Here is an 18,213-nt window from a genome sequence, read left to right as displayed (position 1 = left end):
GGCGCTGGACTGAACATAATAGGCAGGATCAGACTGATATACTACAGGAAAGTTCTACTCTGTGAAAAGCATTACTGGGCTAAAAGAAGCAGCACCCAGGTGGTAAATCGCAAAAGAACAGGCTAACAATGGTATTGAGCCGGTTGTTCGTTCCAGTGAGTGTGCTTCTCTCTGTGTGTCTTTTTGAGATTTGCCTGATTTAATACACAGTTCAGGCGGGACCCAATTTCTTCTATTTTAGGTAAAATTAGTATTTAAACTTGTGTTGCTATATCATTAGTTTCTAAAGCTTTTCTAGGGTCTTCCAATTGCAATCTTTTCTGAGGATTCTGAGATATCTTTGACATTCTTTTCTCCTATTTTTTGCTTGTAGGCAGCATTTTGATAGTTGGTAAAAATGTTCACATCAGTAACTATAACCAGACAGAGAAAAGGCCTGATTGTGTAAGAAGAACCAAGGAGAGGAAACATAAATATAAAAAAAAATACAATTGCTAAATTAAGGAGGAAAACTCCTAATAGATGGGAGAGAAAAAAAAGTTCTTCTTATACCAGATGTATCTTTGATATGTTCTTAAGATGGAGAGAGGAAGGGATAAGAATTTGTCTTCTCAGATAAACTTTGTCCTTTCTCTCCCTTATACCACTCCTTTTTTTCCAGCTCTTTCTTTCCACAGGTTAGGTTTCCTAGATCCATGTTAGTATAACGTTTTGTTAGGTTCTTCTTTCATCAAGTAATTGCAGATTTAAGCCCCTCTTCCCTTCCCCCCACTCTTCACAATCAATCTTAATAAGTCAGCAATATTAGTCTATCCTTTACAATAGCAATAAGCAAAGAAATCTTGTTTAAACTTGCAGTATATTTACAATTATTTTGAATAGAAAAAGAAGACAAGTTAGCAACCAGCTGACATAAAAAAAATATGCAAAAAGTAAAACCCCTTATTTAAGGGTCACCTTTAAACACATCCCTTCAGTGGGGGGCAGATCATATTTTACTGCAGCCTCCATGTTGCTAATCTCAGGCGTGGTCTCTACCAACCACTCTGTCTCCTGAGAAGCTGCGTCTAGGCAGCGATGAAAGGGTAGACACTGCCATCTATCCGTCTGGTCTGAGTCAAGAAGGCCTCAGCCTCTTTCTCTCTCGAGAGAGAGAGGTAGATCTCTAGGCATCTAGACAGACACCTCTTGGCAGCCGGGTGTGACACAGCTACATCATGCATTACTTACCGTGGGGCACCTGTTGAACCATCAGTTTTATTCTTTTTAATTAACATTTGGGATATAATTTTATATTAATAGTGTATGGACACTGAAATGTGAAGTCACTAATCTAGCACTCACATTGTTCCATTGTAGACAAATTGACCCTGTCTCGAAAGGGTTAAAGGGAAAGGTCAAAATTTAAATATGCACTTTTTTACATTATACATCCATTAGCAAAAATGCTTCTGGTAAACGTAATCAGCGGAATACGTACATATGCGAAGAAAGCCCTGTGCACCACATTTAAACACCACACCTTCCAAAGGGTAGCTTATAACACAAATGAACTATACACTAACACCACTGCCAGCTCTCTGACCATTATTGATGTTTGAATCCTGATTCTTTAGTCACACATTGATATGGGAGTACGCCACTGAAATAGTAGTAACTTTTACTAGAGGCATTTTCTTTTTCTAAAAACGCTGGTATATTACAAACATGCTTCTATTTCAAATTGAAATGCACCCAGGCACATTTCAATTGTTCTGTTATTTAAGCTACATTCAGAAAGAAAAATAAATGAGATAATAAAATAAACTATTTTTTCGTAATATTAGCACGTGACTGTAGGGCAATACTAAATAATAGCCGAATTGATTATTATATTTTGGTTTGCGCAGCAGCCAAAGCATTAATAATCTTGTGTTGCTAGTACGTCAGTACCGTGACGTAACTTCCTAATGCGGTTTCTGTTGCCTGGCAACGTAGGTTTCCTCCCATTCTCCATAGTTACGGAGCAGAAGGTTGTTGCCATCTTTTTAAGACTAAATGAGTGGGCCGCACGGGGAAACAGCAATGTCTGGCAATGGCAAGGAAGAACGAAAAAAAGCGGGGGGCGGAGTGATTAACCGACTAAAGGCACGGCGCATACAAGGGGGAGAAGCTAACGTCAGCAGTACAGGGAAAGTGACTCCAATTACTGAGCAGGAGCTGCTGGGCCTCAGCGAGCTGAAACCGGAACATGTTTTGGGCCTACGCCGGGTCACTGAGAGTGAGTGTGGGAAGGCGAAAAGGTAGCAGACAGGGAGCCGCAGCATGGTTATTCCAAAGTGTATGTGCCACTGAAAAACTTCTCGCTTTGTTACCGTAGAGATATTCTAAACAGCTTCTGTCTACTTCTTACAGTAAAGTATACACTGCAACACCCCAGCAGTCCCTTTTCTTTTATCTGGAACATTACTGCAGTGCAAACTAGAACTGCGAGGTTCTACACCGGATAGATAAAGATGGTAGCTGCGGAGGCTGTAAACAAATGCGCGTGCGCGCGAGTAGAAGGTCATCAGTGACCCACGCGTGCGTATCAGCTATTTTAGGAAAAGGGGAACATGCAAACTAACGTAAATGGCTAATACCGGTAGAAACAAATATATAAGGTTGGACTATGGTTAAGTTAAAATAACTGTAGGGAGGGAGGAGGGTGGCTGCCGTGATGGATGAAAACAATGAAGAATAAAGGCTAACGCATTAGCTAAGAAACATTTTTTTAGATAATGTGGAAACTTCTATTTATTCTATTGAGGCATTAATAGTAAACGTGCATTTTTATATATATATATATATATATATATATATATATATATATATGTTTATGTATGCAAATTTAAAGGACAGTACATTTAAATTAAACTCAAGGTCTAAATAGAACATGCAATTTTACAACTTCCCAATTCACTTGTTATCAAATTTGCTTCGTTCTCTTGGTATCCCTTATTGAATAGTTGATACAGAGAAAACCATAGCAAATTTGATAATGGAAATACATTAGACAGTTTAAAATGTACATGCTGTAAGTACTGGGAGTTTGCTGGTAGCTACAAACATTTAACTCTTGTATAGGGTTGCCACCTTTAGTTCAGGCTAAACCTAAACAATCTTGCGTCACATACAGTGCAGCAAAAAGGTTTGTGGAGAATATACTATATATAACACATACACAAACTCGCACTGTACTTCTACCTTAAAGTGATGGTAAAGTATGACTAACTACATCTTGCGATCCTAATGTAACTAGCAAAATAATGTGACTTTCATTCATCATTTCGCCATATTCATTCTAGTTTGTGCGCTATCTTATATTATTTTCCTACCTTACTAATATCCATCCTCCTCCCGTCGATTGTCCGCCATTGTTTTTTTCTGCTGTCACGTGTTTTTATTATCCAATTACAGTACAGGCCACTCGGGGAATCAGCTCTAAGTAAAAACACCCTTATTCAATTCTGCGCATGCCCTAGCTCCGTAACCGCGGTGATACAGAGATTAGGATGCGATTACGGAGCTAGGGCATGCGCAGAATTGAATAAGGGTGTTTTTACTTAGAGCTGATTCCCCGAGTGGCCTGTACTGTAATTGAAGTAGTAAATGAGTACAGCACCTGTTGGTTCCTTAAAGCAGGTTTTAGTTCTGTGTGATGCCCGTGGAGAAAGGGTTACTGCCACCCTTACAGCAACATAGACAAATGGAATCCACAGCACCAATTAGGTAAAAGAAAATACCTTTATTTTCACATTACATGCGACGTTTCGGCCTTCACAGCCTTAATCATGCATGATTAAGGCTGTGAAGGCCGAAACGTCGCATGTAATGTGAAAATAAAGGTATTTTCTTTTACCTAATTGGTGCTGTGGATTCCATCTGTACTGTAATTGGATAATAAAAAGACGTGACGGCAGAAAAAACAATGGCGGACAATCGACGGGAGGAGGATGGATATTAGTAAGGTAGGAAAATAATATAAGATAGCGCACAAACTAGAATGAATATGGCGAAATGATGAATGAAAGTCACATTATTTTGCTAGTTACATTAGGATCGCAAGATGTAGTTAGTCATACTTGACCATCACTTCAAACAAGTCATTTACCTTTTTAATGCGGAGCACAATCCATTAAATTATATAGACACACAATTTTTACATTTCAAAAGCGCATGTAATAGAATTATAATATAACAAGTAAACTCACTGTGAATCTGTACCATAGGTACTGTTTTTGTTCCACCTGGGTTGTGAGTGATTTTAAAAGACATGCGCTCTGTTGCAATGGCGTTTGTGGGTGGACTCAGGAGAGAAGTGCGGGGGCTGGCAAAACCTGAACATTTGCATGTCTTGTTCTCTGTAAGCAGAAACACAGAGCACACAGTTGAGACCCAGACTGTTCAGGTCAATCCCAGACGTGGCAACCCTACGTCATTGGCTCACCTAATGTGTTCAGCTAACTCCCAGTAGTGAATTGCTGCACTGGAGCTGACAGCCTTTGCAGGGTTTAACCTTAAGAGCAAATGATGACTGATGGCCATTAGCAGCACAATGTGTTTTTAGCGTGGACGACATACATGTGTTGTCATCAGGGATGGTCTTCCGGTTTCAGAAATCATTGTGGCACTCCTGCACTTATCTGCAAAATCGATAATAGAAGTAAAGTTGTTTATAATTGCATGCTCTGTCTGTCTGATTCATGAAAGAAAAACTGTATTCCATGTCCCTTTTTACAAGACCAGTAAATACGGTAGATTTTATAATCAACACAAACATGATAAAACGACAACACAATAGCACTTAGTCTGAACTTTAAATGAGTAGTAGATTTTTCCCCCCCAAATTTTTTTTTTAAAGTTATGACCATTTCCACTGCTCCAGTATCATGTGACAGCCATCAGCCAATCATAAATGTATATACGTATATATTTTGTGAATTCTTGCACATGCTCAGTAGGAAATGGTAACTCAAAAAGTTTAAATATAAAAAAGACTGTGCACATTTTGTTAAAGGGATACTAAACCCAATTTTTTCCTTTAATGATTCAGACAGAGCATGCAATTTTATAGGGACACTGAACCCAAATTTTTTCTTTTGTGATTCAGATAGAGCATGAAATTGTAAGCAACTTTCTAATTTACTCCTATTATCAAATGTTCTTTATTCTCTTGGTATCTTTATTTGAAATGCAAGAATGTAAGTTTAGATGCCGGCCCATTTTTGGTGAACAACCTAGGTTGTCCTTGCTGATTGGTGGATAAATTCATCCACCAATCAAAAACTGCTGTCCAGAGTTCTGAACCAAGAAAAAAAAGCTTAGATGCCTTTTTCATATAAAGATAGTAAGAGAACGAAGAAAAATTGATAATAGGAGTAAATTAGAAAGTTGCTTAAAATTGCATGCTCTATCTGAATCCCGAAAGAAATTTTTTGGGCTCAGTGTCCCTTTTAAGCAACTTTCTAATTTACTCCTATCAATTTTTCTTTGTTCTCTTGCTATCTCTGTTTAAAAAGCAGGAATTTAAAGCTTAGGAGCCTGCCCATTTTAGGTTCAGCACCCTGGATAGCGCTTGCTAATTGGTGGCTACATTTAGCAAACCAATAAGCAAGCATAACCCAGGTTCTGAACCAAAAATGGACCGGCTCTTAAGCTTTACATTCCTGCTTTCTAAATAAAAATAGCAAGAGAATGAAGAAAAATTGATAGGAGTAAATTAGAAAGTTGCCTAAAATTGCACGCTCTATCTGAATCATGAAAAAAAAAATTGGGTTTAGTGTCCCTTTCCATTGGAAAGTTGTTTAAAATGGAATCATGAAAGATCAAAGGGACATGAAACCCCAAATGTTTCATTCATGATTCAGATAGAGAAAACAGTTTTAAACAACTTTCTAATTTACCGTACTTCTATGATCTAATTTGTTTCATTCTGTTGGTATTATTTGTTGATTGGGCAGCAATTCACTACTGGTTTCTAACTGAACACATGGGTGAGCCAATGACAATCGGTGTGTATGTATGTGTGTATATATATATCACACACAGCCACCAATAAGCAGCTAGAACCTAGGTACTTTGCCTATACCTTTTAGCAAAAGATAACAAGAGAAGGAAGCAAATTAAATAATAGAAGTACATTGGAAAGTTGTTTAACCCCTTAAAGTGAAGGTAAACTTTGATGAATGAAAGCCCGTTTTTTAAAAATACTTTTAAAAACAGGGGCACTTTCATTCATCAAAGTTTAGAAAGCAGCCGTTATGATTAAAAACTTACCTTTGTATTTTTCACAGCCAGAGCAGCTTCCACCACATGGAGATCCTCTCTTCACACATCATCAATGACTAATCCGGCTTCCTTCAATCACGGCATGGCCTCAGGCAATGACTACCCTAGGGGGAAAGCCGTGATTGGAGGAAGCCGGATTCGTCATTGATGTGTGAAGAGAGGATCTCCATGTGGGGGAAGCTGCTCTGGCTGTGAAAAGAAGAAAGGTAAGTTTTTTTTGTTTTTTTTTAATCAAAACGGCTGCTTTCTAAACTTATTTTCCTCTTACTCATTTACTGTACCCACACATATATACTGTTTTTCTTGCCATTAAATTGACTTTCTAAAGATACCATTATTTTCATCATATCTTATAATTTACTCTAAAAAAATAAATAAAATATGATGAAAAAAACACACTTTTTCTAACTTTGACCCCAAAATCTGTTGCACATCTACAGCCACCAAAAAACACTCATGCTTAAATAGTTTCTAAATTTTGTCCTGAGTTTAGAAATACCCAATGTTTACATGTTATTTGCTTTTTTTGCAAGTTATAGGGCAATAAGTACAAGTAGCACTTTGCTATTTCCAAACCATTTTTATTTTTTTCAAAATTAGCAATAGTTACATTGGTACACTGATATCTGTCAGGAATCCCTGAATAACCCTTCACATGGATATATATTTTTTTTTTTAGTAGACAACCCAAAGTATTGATCTAGGCCCATTTTGGTATATTTCATGCCACCATTTCACCGCCAAATGCGATAAAATTAAAAAAAAAAAAAAAAGTTGCTAACTTTTTCACAATTTTAGGTTTCTCACTGAAATTATTTACAAACAGCTTGTGCAATTATGGCACAAATGGTTGTAAATGCTTCTCTGGAATCCCCTTTGTTCAGAAATAGCAGACATATATGGCTTTGGCATTGCTTTTTGGTAATTAGAAGGCTGCTAAATGCAGCTGCGCACAACACTCGTATTATGCCCACCTGACACATCCCACCCCCTGATCCCTCCCTGACCCCCCACAAACAGCTCTTTTGCCTCTCTCTCTTTCTCTCTCTCTTTCTCTTTCTTTCTCACCCCCTGATCCCTCCCTGACCCCCCTCAAACAGCTCTTTTGCCTCCCCACCTCACAATTGTAACCGCCATCTTACGTACAGCCAGAAAGTCTGCCAGTACTAACATAAAAGGCAATCTCTCTCTCTCTGTCTCTCTCTCTCTCTGTGTCTCTCTCTCTCCTTTTTTTTTTACAGCTCTAAATCATTTTCTGTACTTTAGCTGCCCCATCCCTCAACACCCTACCCCCCTCCCCTTTACAAAACATAATTTTCCTCCCTCTATCACATTGATGTAACATGCACACGCAGATACAGGGTACGTCGCTGGTCCTTAAGGGATTAAAATTGTATTCTGAGTCATGACATTTTTTGGGAGGGTTTCATGTCCCTTTTAAATTTGACCTGAGTGTCCCTTTAAAATGGAGAGTGAACTTGCCTATGTTTTAATTTCCTGTTATCAGCTGTATGATAATATAGAATTGTTTCTGTGCTGCACAGCTTACTATATACTATATTTTCCTACACTCGCTCTAGTACATATATAGAGCCAACTACTCAGACGCCAGGCACCATTGACTGTCGCATTACTAGCTGTGCGCAATATATTGTGTGCACCATAGAAAGCAGCAGTTTCCCGTCTTACTTTACCAGAAATAAGGCAACTTGTTAAATGGACATTATACACCAAAACAAATGTGGGCTAATTAAATAAAGCTTTTGATAAAGACAAAGTTTATAATTAACATGCATTACCTATTTTGCTTATAAAGCTGCTAAAAATGAGGAAGAAACTCTTAGTGCTTTCACTCGTAATACCCACTAGTTAGGGAGTGATTGAAAAGACTAGCTCTCTAACTAGTGTTCTAACAGCCAGCTATCATGGGCAGTGTTATGTGCAAATTTCAGAAAAGCTAAGCAGCTGAACTCACTCAGCTTATTTTTCCTTCTGAGCTCGGTTGTTACCTTTACTCCGTTACCACAGTATTTAAAACGACACCGCTGAGACTGACTGCTGCAACTACTAACCAGCTGCTTTGCTTAAGGTTGTCCTGCTGGGGGGACCGGTGTGCTCCAGTCAATGTCGCGTGCACTACCAGTAGTGCCCTATAGCATGTGAGTTGCCCTTTTTCTGTTTCCAGTCAATTAACCCTGTTTGGACTTACTCACCGAGTCACCCTATGAGACACCTCCTTTTCTCTTATTTGTGTTTTAACTAAAGGGAAGTAACTATCCTATTGTATACTCTTTCTTTGTTTTGTGTTATAGCTTTTCAGGGACTCGGGATTCCTTTCCAAGAGTGACAACATTAAGTAGCTCCAATATTTTATTTTTTGGCTCAGCGCAATGTTCAGCTCATAGTAGCTGTTTATGTTGCAGGTCAGGAGTACATTATAGCGGATTTCCTAAGCAGACAGAACATTTCTCCAATGGAGTGGCAGCTCAACCATCATTTGTTTCAATTGATCACCAGCAGATGGAGAATGCTGGACATAGATCTTTTGGCCTCCAAGGACAAGAATTCAGTCACCAGGTTTTTCAGCCGTCTGCCAACACCCCATGCCATATGGGTGGATGCCCTTCTACATGATTGGCCATTCAAACTGCTTTATGTTTTTCCTCTGATTCCTCAGTTGTTAAAGAGAATTCAAATGGAAAAGGCAACATTCACCCTAGTCCTTCCTTTTTGGTCACACAGACTATGGTTTCCACTAGTTCAGATAATGGCAATTCTTCCTCCTTGGCATCTTCCTGTCTCTCGGGATATGCTGTGTCAAGGTGCAGGATTCCATCCAAGAACCCTGGAGCTCAAGTTGATGACATGTTTTCTGAAATCTCCTGAATTACATCAAATTAATATTTCATCTTCTATTAATGAAACCTTTTTGCAGGCCAGGTAAGGTTCTACCTCCTAAGATCTAATATAGAGTCTGGGATACTTTTTCTACTTGGATGATCAAGTACCAAGCCTCTACAGCTTCATTTCAACTTTCTCATATGCTTGAATTTCTACATGGATTTCTTCAGGGTCTTAGTGCTCAAACTTTGAAGGTTCGGGTTTTGGCTATATCTAATTTCTGTATATCTGGAATCAAGTGGGCTCAACATCCTTTAGTAATTTAGTTTGTACAGCCCTTGGCTGATATCCAACTCCTTACTAAATCAATTATTCCTTCCTGGGATTTACTTTTTAGTCCTAGAAGTTCTTATGAAGGATCAATTTGAGGTTTCCTTCTGGTTCTTGACTTTGAAGAACGTATTCCTAGTGGCTATTACTTCAGCTCGCCGAGTTTCTAAACTTTAAGCTCTTTCTATTAGAGAATCTTGTCTTTCCTTTCACCAGGACAAAGTTATCCTTTGAACAGTACGTACCAGAATTCCTCCCTAAAGTTGCATCTGGATTTCACAAGAATCAAGATATCATCTTGCCTTCTTTTTGTCCAGAAAGTCACAAGGTTCAAGGCAAACCTTTATATAGTTTTGATGTTTGCATATCTATGCCAATGTCACAGTCAATTTCGAAGTCTGTTCGATTATTCATCATCCCTAAAAGAACCGAGATGTAATCAAGCTCCTGTCAAGTCCACTATCCCAAATTGTATAGTTCAGGCCATCTCCAAAGCATATAAAAAAAGAGCGGGTTCCAGAAGGGCTTGAAGCTCATTCTACTAGGGCAGTCATTACATATATCATTACATATTGGGCTTTGGAGGCAGATGCAACTCAAGAAAGTTTGGAAGTCCAATAATACCTTTTATTTCTCACTTCAAGCTGGATGTTCAACAATTTGCCTCTTTGAAGTTTGGGTGCAAGATTCTATTTTGCTAAAAAAAATAAAAAATTGCAGTGATTTCTTGCATTTGTTTTTTTTCCTTCCCACCCTTGTATCTATACTGCTTTTTATTCTCACTGGTAGGTATTACTACCAGGGACGGCCAAGATTACTAGAAATTTTCACCCAAAATTATAGTTATTTCTGTAGCTTGGCCTATATCCCTGGGTAATACCTACCAGGCTCTCACAATTTTTTTTTATCCCAAGACCACCTGTTAGCTTTATATCTCTAAGAGGAGGAGGGGGTACTGTCTAGGAGTTACTCATATACAGGTAACTAGGGGAGTAGGCAGTGCTGTCCTTGCCCCTTAGGGGAGGGGTTCTCGCTGGTAGGTATTACCCAGGGATATGGGCCAAGATATAGAAATTACTATATTTTGAGTGAAAAAAATAAATAAATAAAAATAAAATATATATATATATATATATATATATATATATATATATATATATATATATATATATATATATATATATATATATATATATATATATATATAACTTTTAACTGCTGTCCCTGAAGCTACTAAGAAAGGAGGGGTTTGGTTTATAGGCTGTACTTATATAATGACTGTTTGTCTGGTTGTTTTAATGTTCTGTCAGTTATTGTCTCCTATTGTGAAAATATATATATCTATATCTCTCCTCATGTCTAGAATTAAAATCTCTATTTTCTTTCCCCAGATTATCTATGTAAACCAGAAGATAATATCTATGGTATTGACTTCACACGGTTCAAGATCAGAGATCTGGAGACAAGCACAGTGCTGTTTGAGATCTCCAAGTCCTGCTCAGGTAGTTATTGTGGGGCTTTTTTCAGGGTGACCTCAGCAGGTCAGATTTGAAGTATCTCTTTGATTAAGCTCTGGAGACCTTTACGCTATGACATTTATTGATGATCAGACCTTAGATCACATTGCGGTAAAGAAGACGATTATATCATATGACACTGTGATGACACCATAATGATCTATGTCCTGTGGCCTTCTTATGCACCATACTGAACACTGCATAAGCCTAGACTAGAAAGTATTTTACAAAATGTACACATATTACATGCCCTGGTTGCTAATGTTACACTTCATAGAAATGAGAAACCACCACCTTTGCTCATCAGTACAACTTTAGGTTTTATTTTAAGTTAACAATATCTGTTAAGCTGTTAATGTGTACTAATAGAAAAGTGGATTATTGCATAAAGAAAAGAGTCTGTACAAAAATTCAGTTACATTTGTGTATCATGTTACCAACATATACAGGCCACAATGTATCACATTACCAAAATAATGGTTTATAACATGCTATAAAACTTTTAATTAGATTTTATTTTACATAAATAGGATTTCTGTTGCTCGTGATTAAAGAATTGGTCTACCGGCATAATAGTTTCAGAGGTGATCCGTTGGTGTGAAAGGGATGCACATACAATTCACTTAAAGGGCAGTGAACTCCAAAATTTGTATTGTTTAAAAAGATAGATAATCCCTTTTATTACCCATTCCCCAGTTTTGCACAGCCAACATGGTTATATTAATACACTTTTTTTTTTACCTCTGATTACCTTGTATCTAAGCTTCTTTTGACAGCCCCCTGATGACATGAGTTTTTTATTTAATATCGACTTGCATTTTAGCCAATTAGTGCTGTTTTGTGCACATCTTCACGGGCGGAGCACAATGTTTTTTATATATATATATATATATATATATATATATATATATATATATATATATATATATATATATATCCCACATGAACTAGCAGTTTCCTGTTGTGAAAAGCATGGGATAAAAGGCTGTAGTGGCTTAGAAACAGGCAGAAATTTAGAGATTTAAATATTAAGTATATTATTATAACAATGTTGGTTGTGCAAAGCTGGGGAATGGGTGGCAAAGGCGTTATCTATCTTTTTAAACAATAATATTTTTGGTGTTAAATGTCCCTTTAGGTGTTTTTTTTTTTTACTTACAAATCATGAGTAACTCCTCCTAACCCTGTGGTTATACACATAGCAATCTTTTGGGGTTTATGACTTGTGAGGTTACACTGGATGCTGCCATCAAGCAATCTGCTAGTGACCAACCTGAAATCCATTTAATATTTGTTTTTATTAAATAAAATTCAGATAGGTAAGTTGGCACCTTGCTTTCTGTGGCAATGTCTGTTTGTCACCTTCCATTTTATATATTTTATTTAACTTCTTTCATGTGTATCTCAGATTTCTAGCCATTCTGAAATATTTTGTGATACTTCCCAGGCTTCTTACAATTTTTGATTGGGCAACCTCATTGTTTTTGTTCATACAGTTGGTTAAAATATCTTATAATTTCTCAATATTGGCACATATTGTTGGTCTTAATGCAAATTATTGTTAAAAGTAAAGGAATAAAGCGCTATATAATTAACCATTTTTAATATAATTTATAAAAAAAAGTTTTAAGAGACCGTCTACAATAGAATTTTTATTGTTTTAAAAGTTAGATAATCCCTTTTATTACACATTTTTCAGTTTTGCATAACAAACATAGTTATATTAATACACTTTTTACCTCTGTAATTACCTTGTTTCTAAGCATCTTCTGACCGCCCCCTGATCACATGACAATATATATATATATATATATATATATATATATATATATATATATATATATATATATATATATATATATATATCTCAAAAAACAAAGTATTGCAGTATGCAGTGATACCATTTTTATTATATTTCAAAGACAAGCTTTCGAGAGTTTTCCTCTCTTCCTCAGGTCTAAAGCAATACTGATCAATGTGATATAGATACACATCACATACAACAAATGGAAGGGAGAGAGGGGGTGAGAGGGGGAGTCATAAAAAGCAGAGAATGTGTCTGAAGGAGAAAGTAGCTGAGAATAGCCAGAAAGAATAAATAAACAGAGGAGAGTAAATAGGTCAGATGAGAGGAAAAACAAAAGGAAAAAGAAACCAATATAGGACAATAAGATGAGAGATTATAGAAAGTTATGGTAGTGTGTGAGAAAGCCAGAGTCTACATTAAGTCCTTCATTTCTGGTATTGAAATGTGTGATCATTTTCATCTCCAATGTCTTTCGTTCATGAGAGTCTTTGAAATTCCCTTTAAGAATTTTAATCCTGAGGTTAAGGATGGAGTGACCAGTCTGGGTGAAGTGATGATCAACAGGGGTACACTATTCATTTTCCTTGTGGTCTTGCCTATTTACTCTCCTCTGTTTATTTATTCTTTCTGGCTGTTCTCAGCTATTTTCTCCTTCAGACACATTCTCTGCTTTTTATGACCCCCCTCCCTTCCTTCCATTTGTTGTTACTGCAATACTTAGCCAATCTTCACTATATATATATATATATATATATATATATATATATATATATATATATATATATATATATATATATATATATATATATATATATATATATATATATATATATACCTACCTAAGAGGCTTGTTTTCCCACAGAAAACCTCTGAATTACATTGTTTCCAATGCAGCAAAGGATTCTGGGTAAGATATGCAAATTAAGTACACAATGACACACCTTTTTACTTCAGTCTGCTTTTCAGCAGGTTCCCTTTACGCCAAAGTATCGCTGTTCACACAGCTTATAAACTCTCTCTGTCTCCTGTTGTGAAAAGCAAATATAAAAGCATGTGAATAAGAGGCTGTCTGTAGTGGTTAGAAACAGGCAGACATTTACAGGTTTAAATGTTATAAAGTATATTAATATAACAATGTTGGTTGTGCAGAGCTGGGGAATGCGTAGTAAAGTCGCTATCTTTTTAAACGATAACAATTTTAGTGTAGACTGCCCCTTTTAAACACTAAATGCATTTTATTTTATGCAGGTTATCCTACGCCTCCCACTTGTCATGAATGCTGTAATATTGAAATTTGGCTTTTACTGCATTCCAGTGCTTTTATTTGCACATGTGCAGCAGCTCTTTTTTCAGATACCTGCAGAGAAACCTAGGTTCCAAAATGGCAGCACCTATAAGTAGAGGGGTTGCATAAAGTCTATTTAAAGGGGCTGTCTGCACTAAAAATAGCCTTATCGTATTGGAAACCTTGCCCAATGATTATACTGTATTACATTATCCCCAGGATAATTTTTGTTTTTTCCGTGCAGTCTAAAAAATGTTTCTAGTACATCGTTTGCCCTTTTTAAAATGGCCTTTCAGTGAAATCATTATGTACATAGGGGTTTGTGGATGACTGGACTCTGTTGTGCACAACAATTCATGTGCGGGGGGCTGCTGCAGGAGGTGAGCACCAAGCTGGGAAGAGTGTGTGCTCTGTGAGCCAGGGAAGCTGGAGGGTAGGCAGCCTAAATTTGCTCCAGGAGAGGTGAGTGATTGGGAAAGGATCAATGTGTGTCTTAACACATTTTCTACCTGTATGGACAAGTACACTATGATATGATGTGTAAGCTGTGATGCAACAGTATATCATAAGTCTTTATGCACTTAAGTTTTGTCAGCTGACTTGTCAGTGGTGGCATGTATGCAGATGTATATCACATGTGCAATGAAACACCCTCAAGCATGGGATCGAGTGTTCATGAACATCCGCTATCCTCTTGTACATGATAATGTCACTGAAAGGAGGTGCATGGCGTCCGTTTAAAAACTGCAAAGGATGTACAAGAAGCTTTTTTTGGACTGCATGGAAAAACTAAATGATCCTGGGGATAATTTGCTACACTGATTCCAATACGGTAAGGCTATTTTTAGCGTAGACTGTCCCTTTAAGGTTTAATATCCCTTTAAGTATTTATATATATATGAGATCAACAGGAAGTGTATATTTGTACTCCATGTTACAGGCTGAAAACTTCCAGAGCACTATGATTGGAGAAAAGACAAGCTATCACAAATCAGACAAGAAAACATAGGAACCTTAATAAAAAGTGATATATTGTGAAACAACCTTTTTAATATAACCAGGAACAATAAGAGTACAATGCCCAGTAAGCATTTTTATCCTGTTTTAGATCTTATGCTTCTGATATTATGTAATTTTGGAAGTTAAAGTAAATTTGTGTTCACTTTGACAATCACATTTCAACTGTGTTTATTCTCCTACTCTCTGGCTCCACCAAAAAGATGTTCTTTGTCAGGGTTGTCCATAGTTTGGTGCTACTTATTTGCAAATGTAGTGATCTGCTTGCGTGCATAATACAAGCCAAAGATTAGAATGAACTTGTGACAGTTTAGGGCTATCAGCCATAATTGCAATGCAGAACATGTGTACAAAACACTTTTTTTTTTTTTTTTTTTTCTTTTTTTTCTTCTTCTTCTTACGATGGGGACATCACTATGGGTTATGGCCAAACAAAAAAAAACAAAAGCAATATATATGTCAATTGGTAGGTTACAATTGGTGATTCCAGCACAAATGTTTTATCTACCTATCTCATTTTCAGGGTTAAAGGAACATGAAAGTTAAAATGTTTTAGATAGAGTATGCAATTTTAAGACCTTTTAAAATTCACTTCTGTTATCAAATTTATTTTGTTCTTTGTATCATTTGTAAAAAAAACACATATGTACATATCCTCAGCAGCAATGCATTAATAAATAATTAATACAATTCTTTTACATATTAGAGCATTTCTTTTTGCACTTATATGTCCCTTTAAGAAGTATCTACAACAGAGAATTGTAATCTGATAATTTAGTTAATTGTATCAAAAGTGAGAGAATTAGTGGTATTAAAATCAGAAATCTTCTGTCGTGCATATGAAAGCAATATTAAATCTATTTAAGTGATCTTCTTGTATGAAAAGGGGTTAAATTAAAGCTGTTTAAATTGCTATTGAAACTATCATTGAGGTATATTGCTCATTGGGTTATAAGGACCCTAGAGGCATAGAAACAAAAAGTAGTTAGGTTGATTTTCAAATACTATAAAACAAATACATTTATTACATCCTGTTTTAGGTGCAACAAAGTGCATTTATTGTCCCTTTAAAGGGATGTGAAACACAGAACTTGACTTTCATGATTCATATAGTGCATACAGTTTTTTTTAAACAACTTTCCATTTTAAAGGGACATAAAACAAGTTGGGATAGAGACAAAATATAATATGTACTTTAATTACTTTACCTGCAAATGTATACTACAGTGCCTCACCATTAACCCTTTCTTTTTAGTTTCTGAATTGTAAAGCTCTAACTCCCCCCCCCCCCCCCCCCCCACACACACACACACTTCCTTCTATGGCTGTATATATGCTGGAGCATGCATAGAAGCGGTGAACTCAGTTAAAATACAATGCCTGTGTCTAAACACTGATAAGGGGGGGGGTGGAGTTGGCTGCTCCAGGCAGCTAAGCTATGTAATCCATTTTGTTTATTTTTGAAAATTATTTTAAAATATTTGCCAGCAATTTTTAAACTTTTTTTTTTAATGCAAACTATTTTTAATTAATTATCCCTTTTAGGATATGCATGGATCTCAACCTGTTTTATGTCCCTTTAAGTCTCTTAAAATTGCTTTTGATATCCTTTGTTGAAGGAGCAGCAATGCACTACTGGGAGCTATGTAAAACATTGGATGAGCCAATGACAAGAGGCATATATGTGCAGCCACCAATTAGCAGCTAACTCCCAGTGTAGTGCATCGCCTACCTAGGTATGCTTTTTAACAAGCGTATAATAGAAGTAAATTAGAAAGTTGTTTAAAAGTCCATGCTCGCTCTGGATCAGGAAACTTTTATTTTGACTTTACTAACACCTTAACAGTGGTAAATTAGTTTTCCTCATTTATACTGTGTGATACTAAGTGTGATTTTATGTTTACAGATCAAGAAGATGAAGATGACGACAGTGGACCCCTAGATACCAGTGCAGGGCGCTTTGTACGTTATCAGTTTACCCCAGCCTTCTTGAAGCTTCGAAAAGTTGGTGCAACGTGAGTGTCACATGGGAGAAAGGGCTTGCATGAGAGGCTGTGCCTGACCGTGCTTGAACTAATCATAATAACACAATACATAATCTGACTTTCCAGCATGTACCTGCCACTAGGAAATAACCATTTCAAAGAAAACACCCAATTTTTTTTTTTGGGCTGCAGTTCCAAAAGCCATGTTTTTTTATGCTTCCCTCTTAGTGTTCGTTTTCAATGACAACTTTAAAGGACCAGTAAATACAGCAGATTTGCATAATAAAAAAATACATGATGAAAAAGACAATGCAATAGCACTTAGTCTGAACTTCAAATGAGTAGTAGATTTGTCTGACGAATTTCAAAGTTATGTCTATTGCCAATCCATACCTTCTGTATCACGTGACAGCTATCAGCCAATCAAAAGTGCATATACATGTATTCTCTGAAATCTTGCACATGCCCAGTAGGAGCTGGTGACACAAAAAGTGTAAATATAAAAACACACATTTGCACATTTTGTTTAATGGAAGTAAATTGGAAAGTTGTTTAAATTCGCATACTCTATCTGAATCATGAAAGTTAAAGTGAAGGTAAACTTTGGACGTTTTATAAGCATAATTCAGTTATTAATATCCTAAGTAATATAATCGCTAACTTTTTTTTCTACATAGCAAATTGCATTTTTTAAAATAAAATTGATTTATATTTTCTTACTCTGCGGCAAGTGACTCCTCCCATTGGCCATTTCCTGATTTCTGACAATTCTTACGTATAGAGCGGTCCCACCCGCTGTATACGTCTCTCTCAAAGGTAGAGAAAATAATGGGAACGCATGCGCAGATGCTCAAATAGTGTGATGACTGCCGCCTTACGGACAGATTTTCAATTGGCTTTCGGCAGAACGTGACCGGCTAATAGAAAAAAGAAAAAAAAACGGGTTGATTTGACAGCCTGCAAAATGTTAATGAAAACAGCGATTAAGGATTTATTTTTTAAATATAGCGAAATTGATGAATGAAAGTAGCATTCATTTTGGGTGTATGTGATAATGTAACAATGCAATCTAGCTAACTTTACCGTCACTTTAGATTTTTGACTTGAGTGTCCCTTTAAGTA

At 36.5% G+C, this 18,213-nt stretch overlaps 1 protein-coding gene across 1 annotated transcript in view; it reads left to right on the top strand.

The window, feature by feature from the left end:
- Positions 1 to 1,998: 1,998 nt before the first annotated feature.
- The window catches only part of UNC119B (unc-119 lipid binding chaperone B), a 53,912-nt gene continuing 37,697 nt past the window's right edge, over positions 1,999 to 18,213 (top strand). The window contains exons 1-3 of the mRNA XM_053702041.1: positions 1,999 to 2,260; positions 10,872 to 10,982; positions 17,013 to 17,121. Of these exons, the coding sequence (XP_053558016.1) occupies positions 2,038 to 2,260; positions 10,872 to 10,982; positions 17,013 to 17,121 (443 nt within the window). The 5' untranslated portion in view covers positions 1,999 to 2,037. The remainder of the gene's footprint in view (positions 2,261 to 10,871; positions 10,983 to 17,012; positions 17,122 to 18,213) is intronic.

The sequence above is a fragment of the Bombina bombina genome, chromosome 2 (genome assembly GCF_027579735.1).
Source record: "Bombina bombina isolate aBomBom1 chromosome 2, aBomBom1.pri, whole genome shotgun sequence".
NCBI lineage: Eukaryota > Metazoa > Chordata > Amphibia > Anura > Bombinatoridae > Bombina > Bombina bombina.
This window is presented reverse-complemented; position numbering and strand designations above follow the sequence as displayed.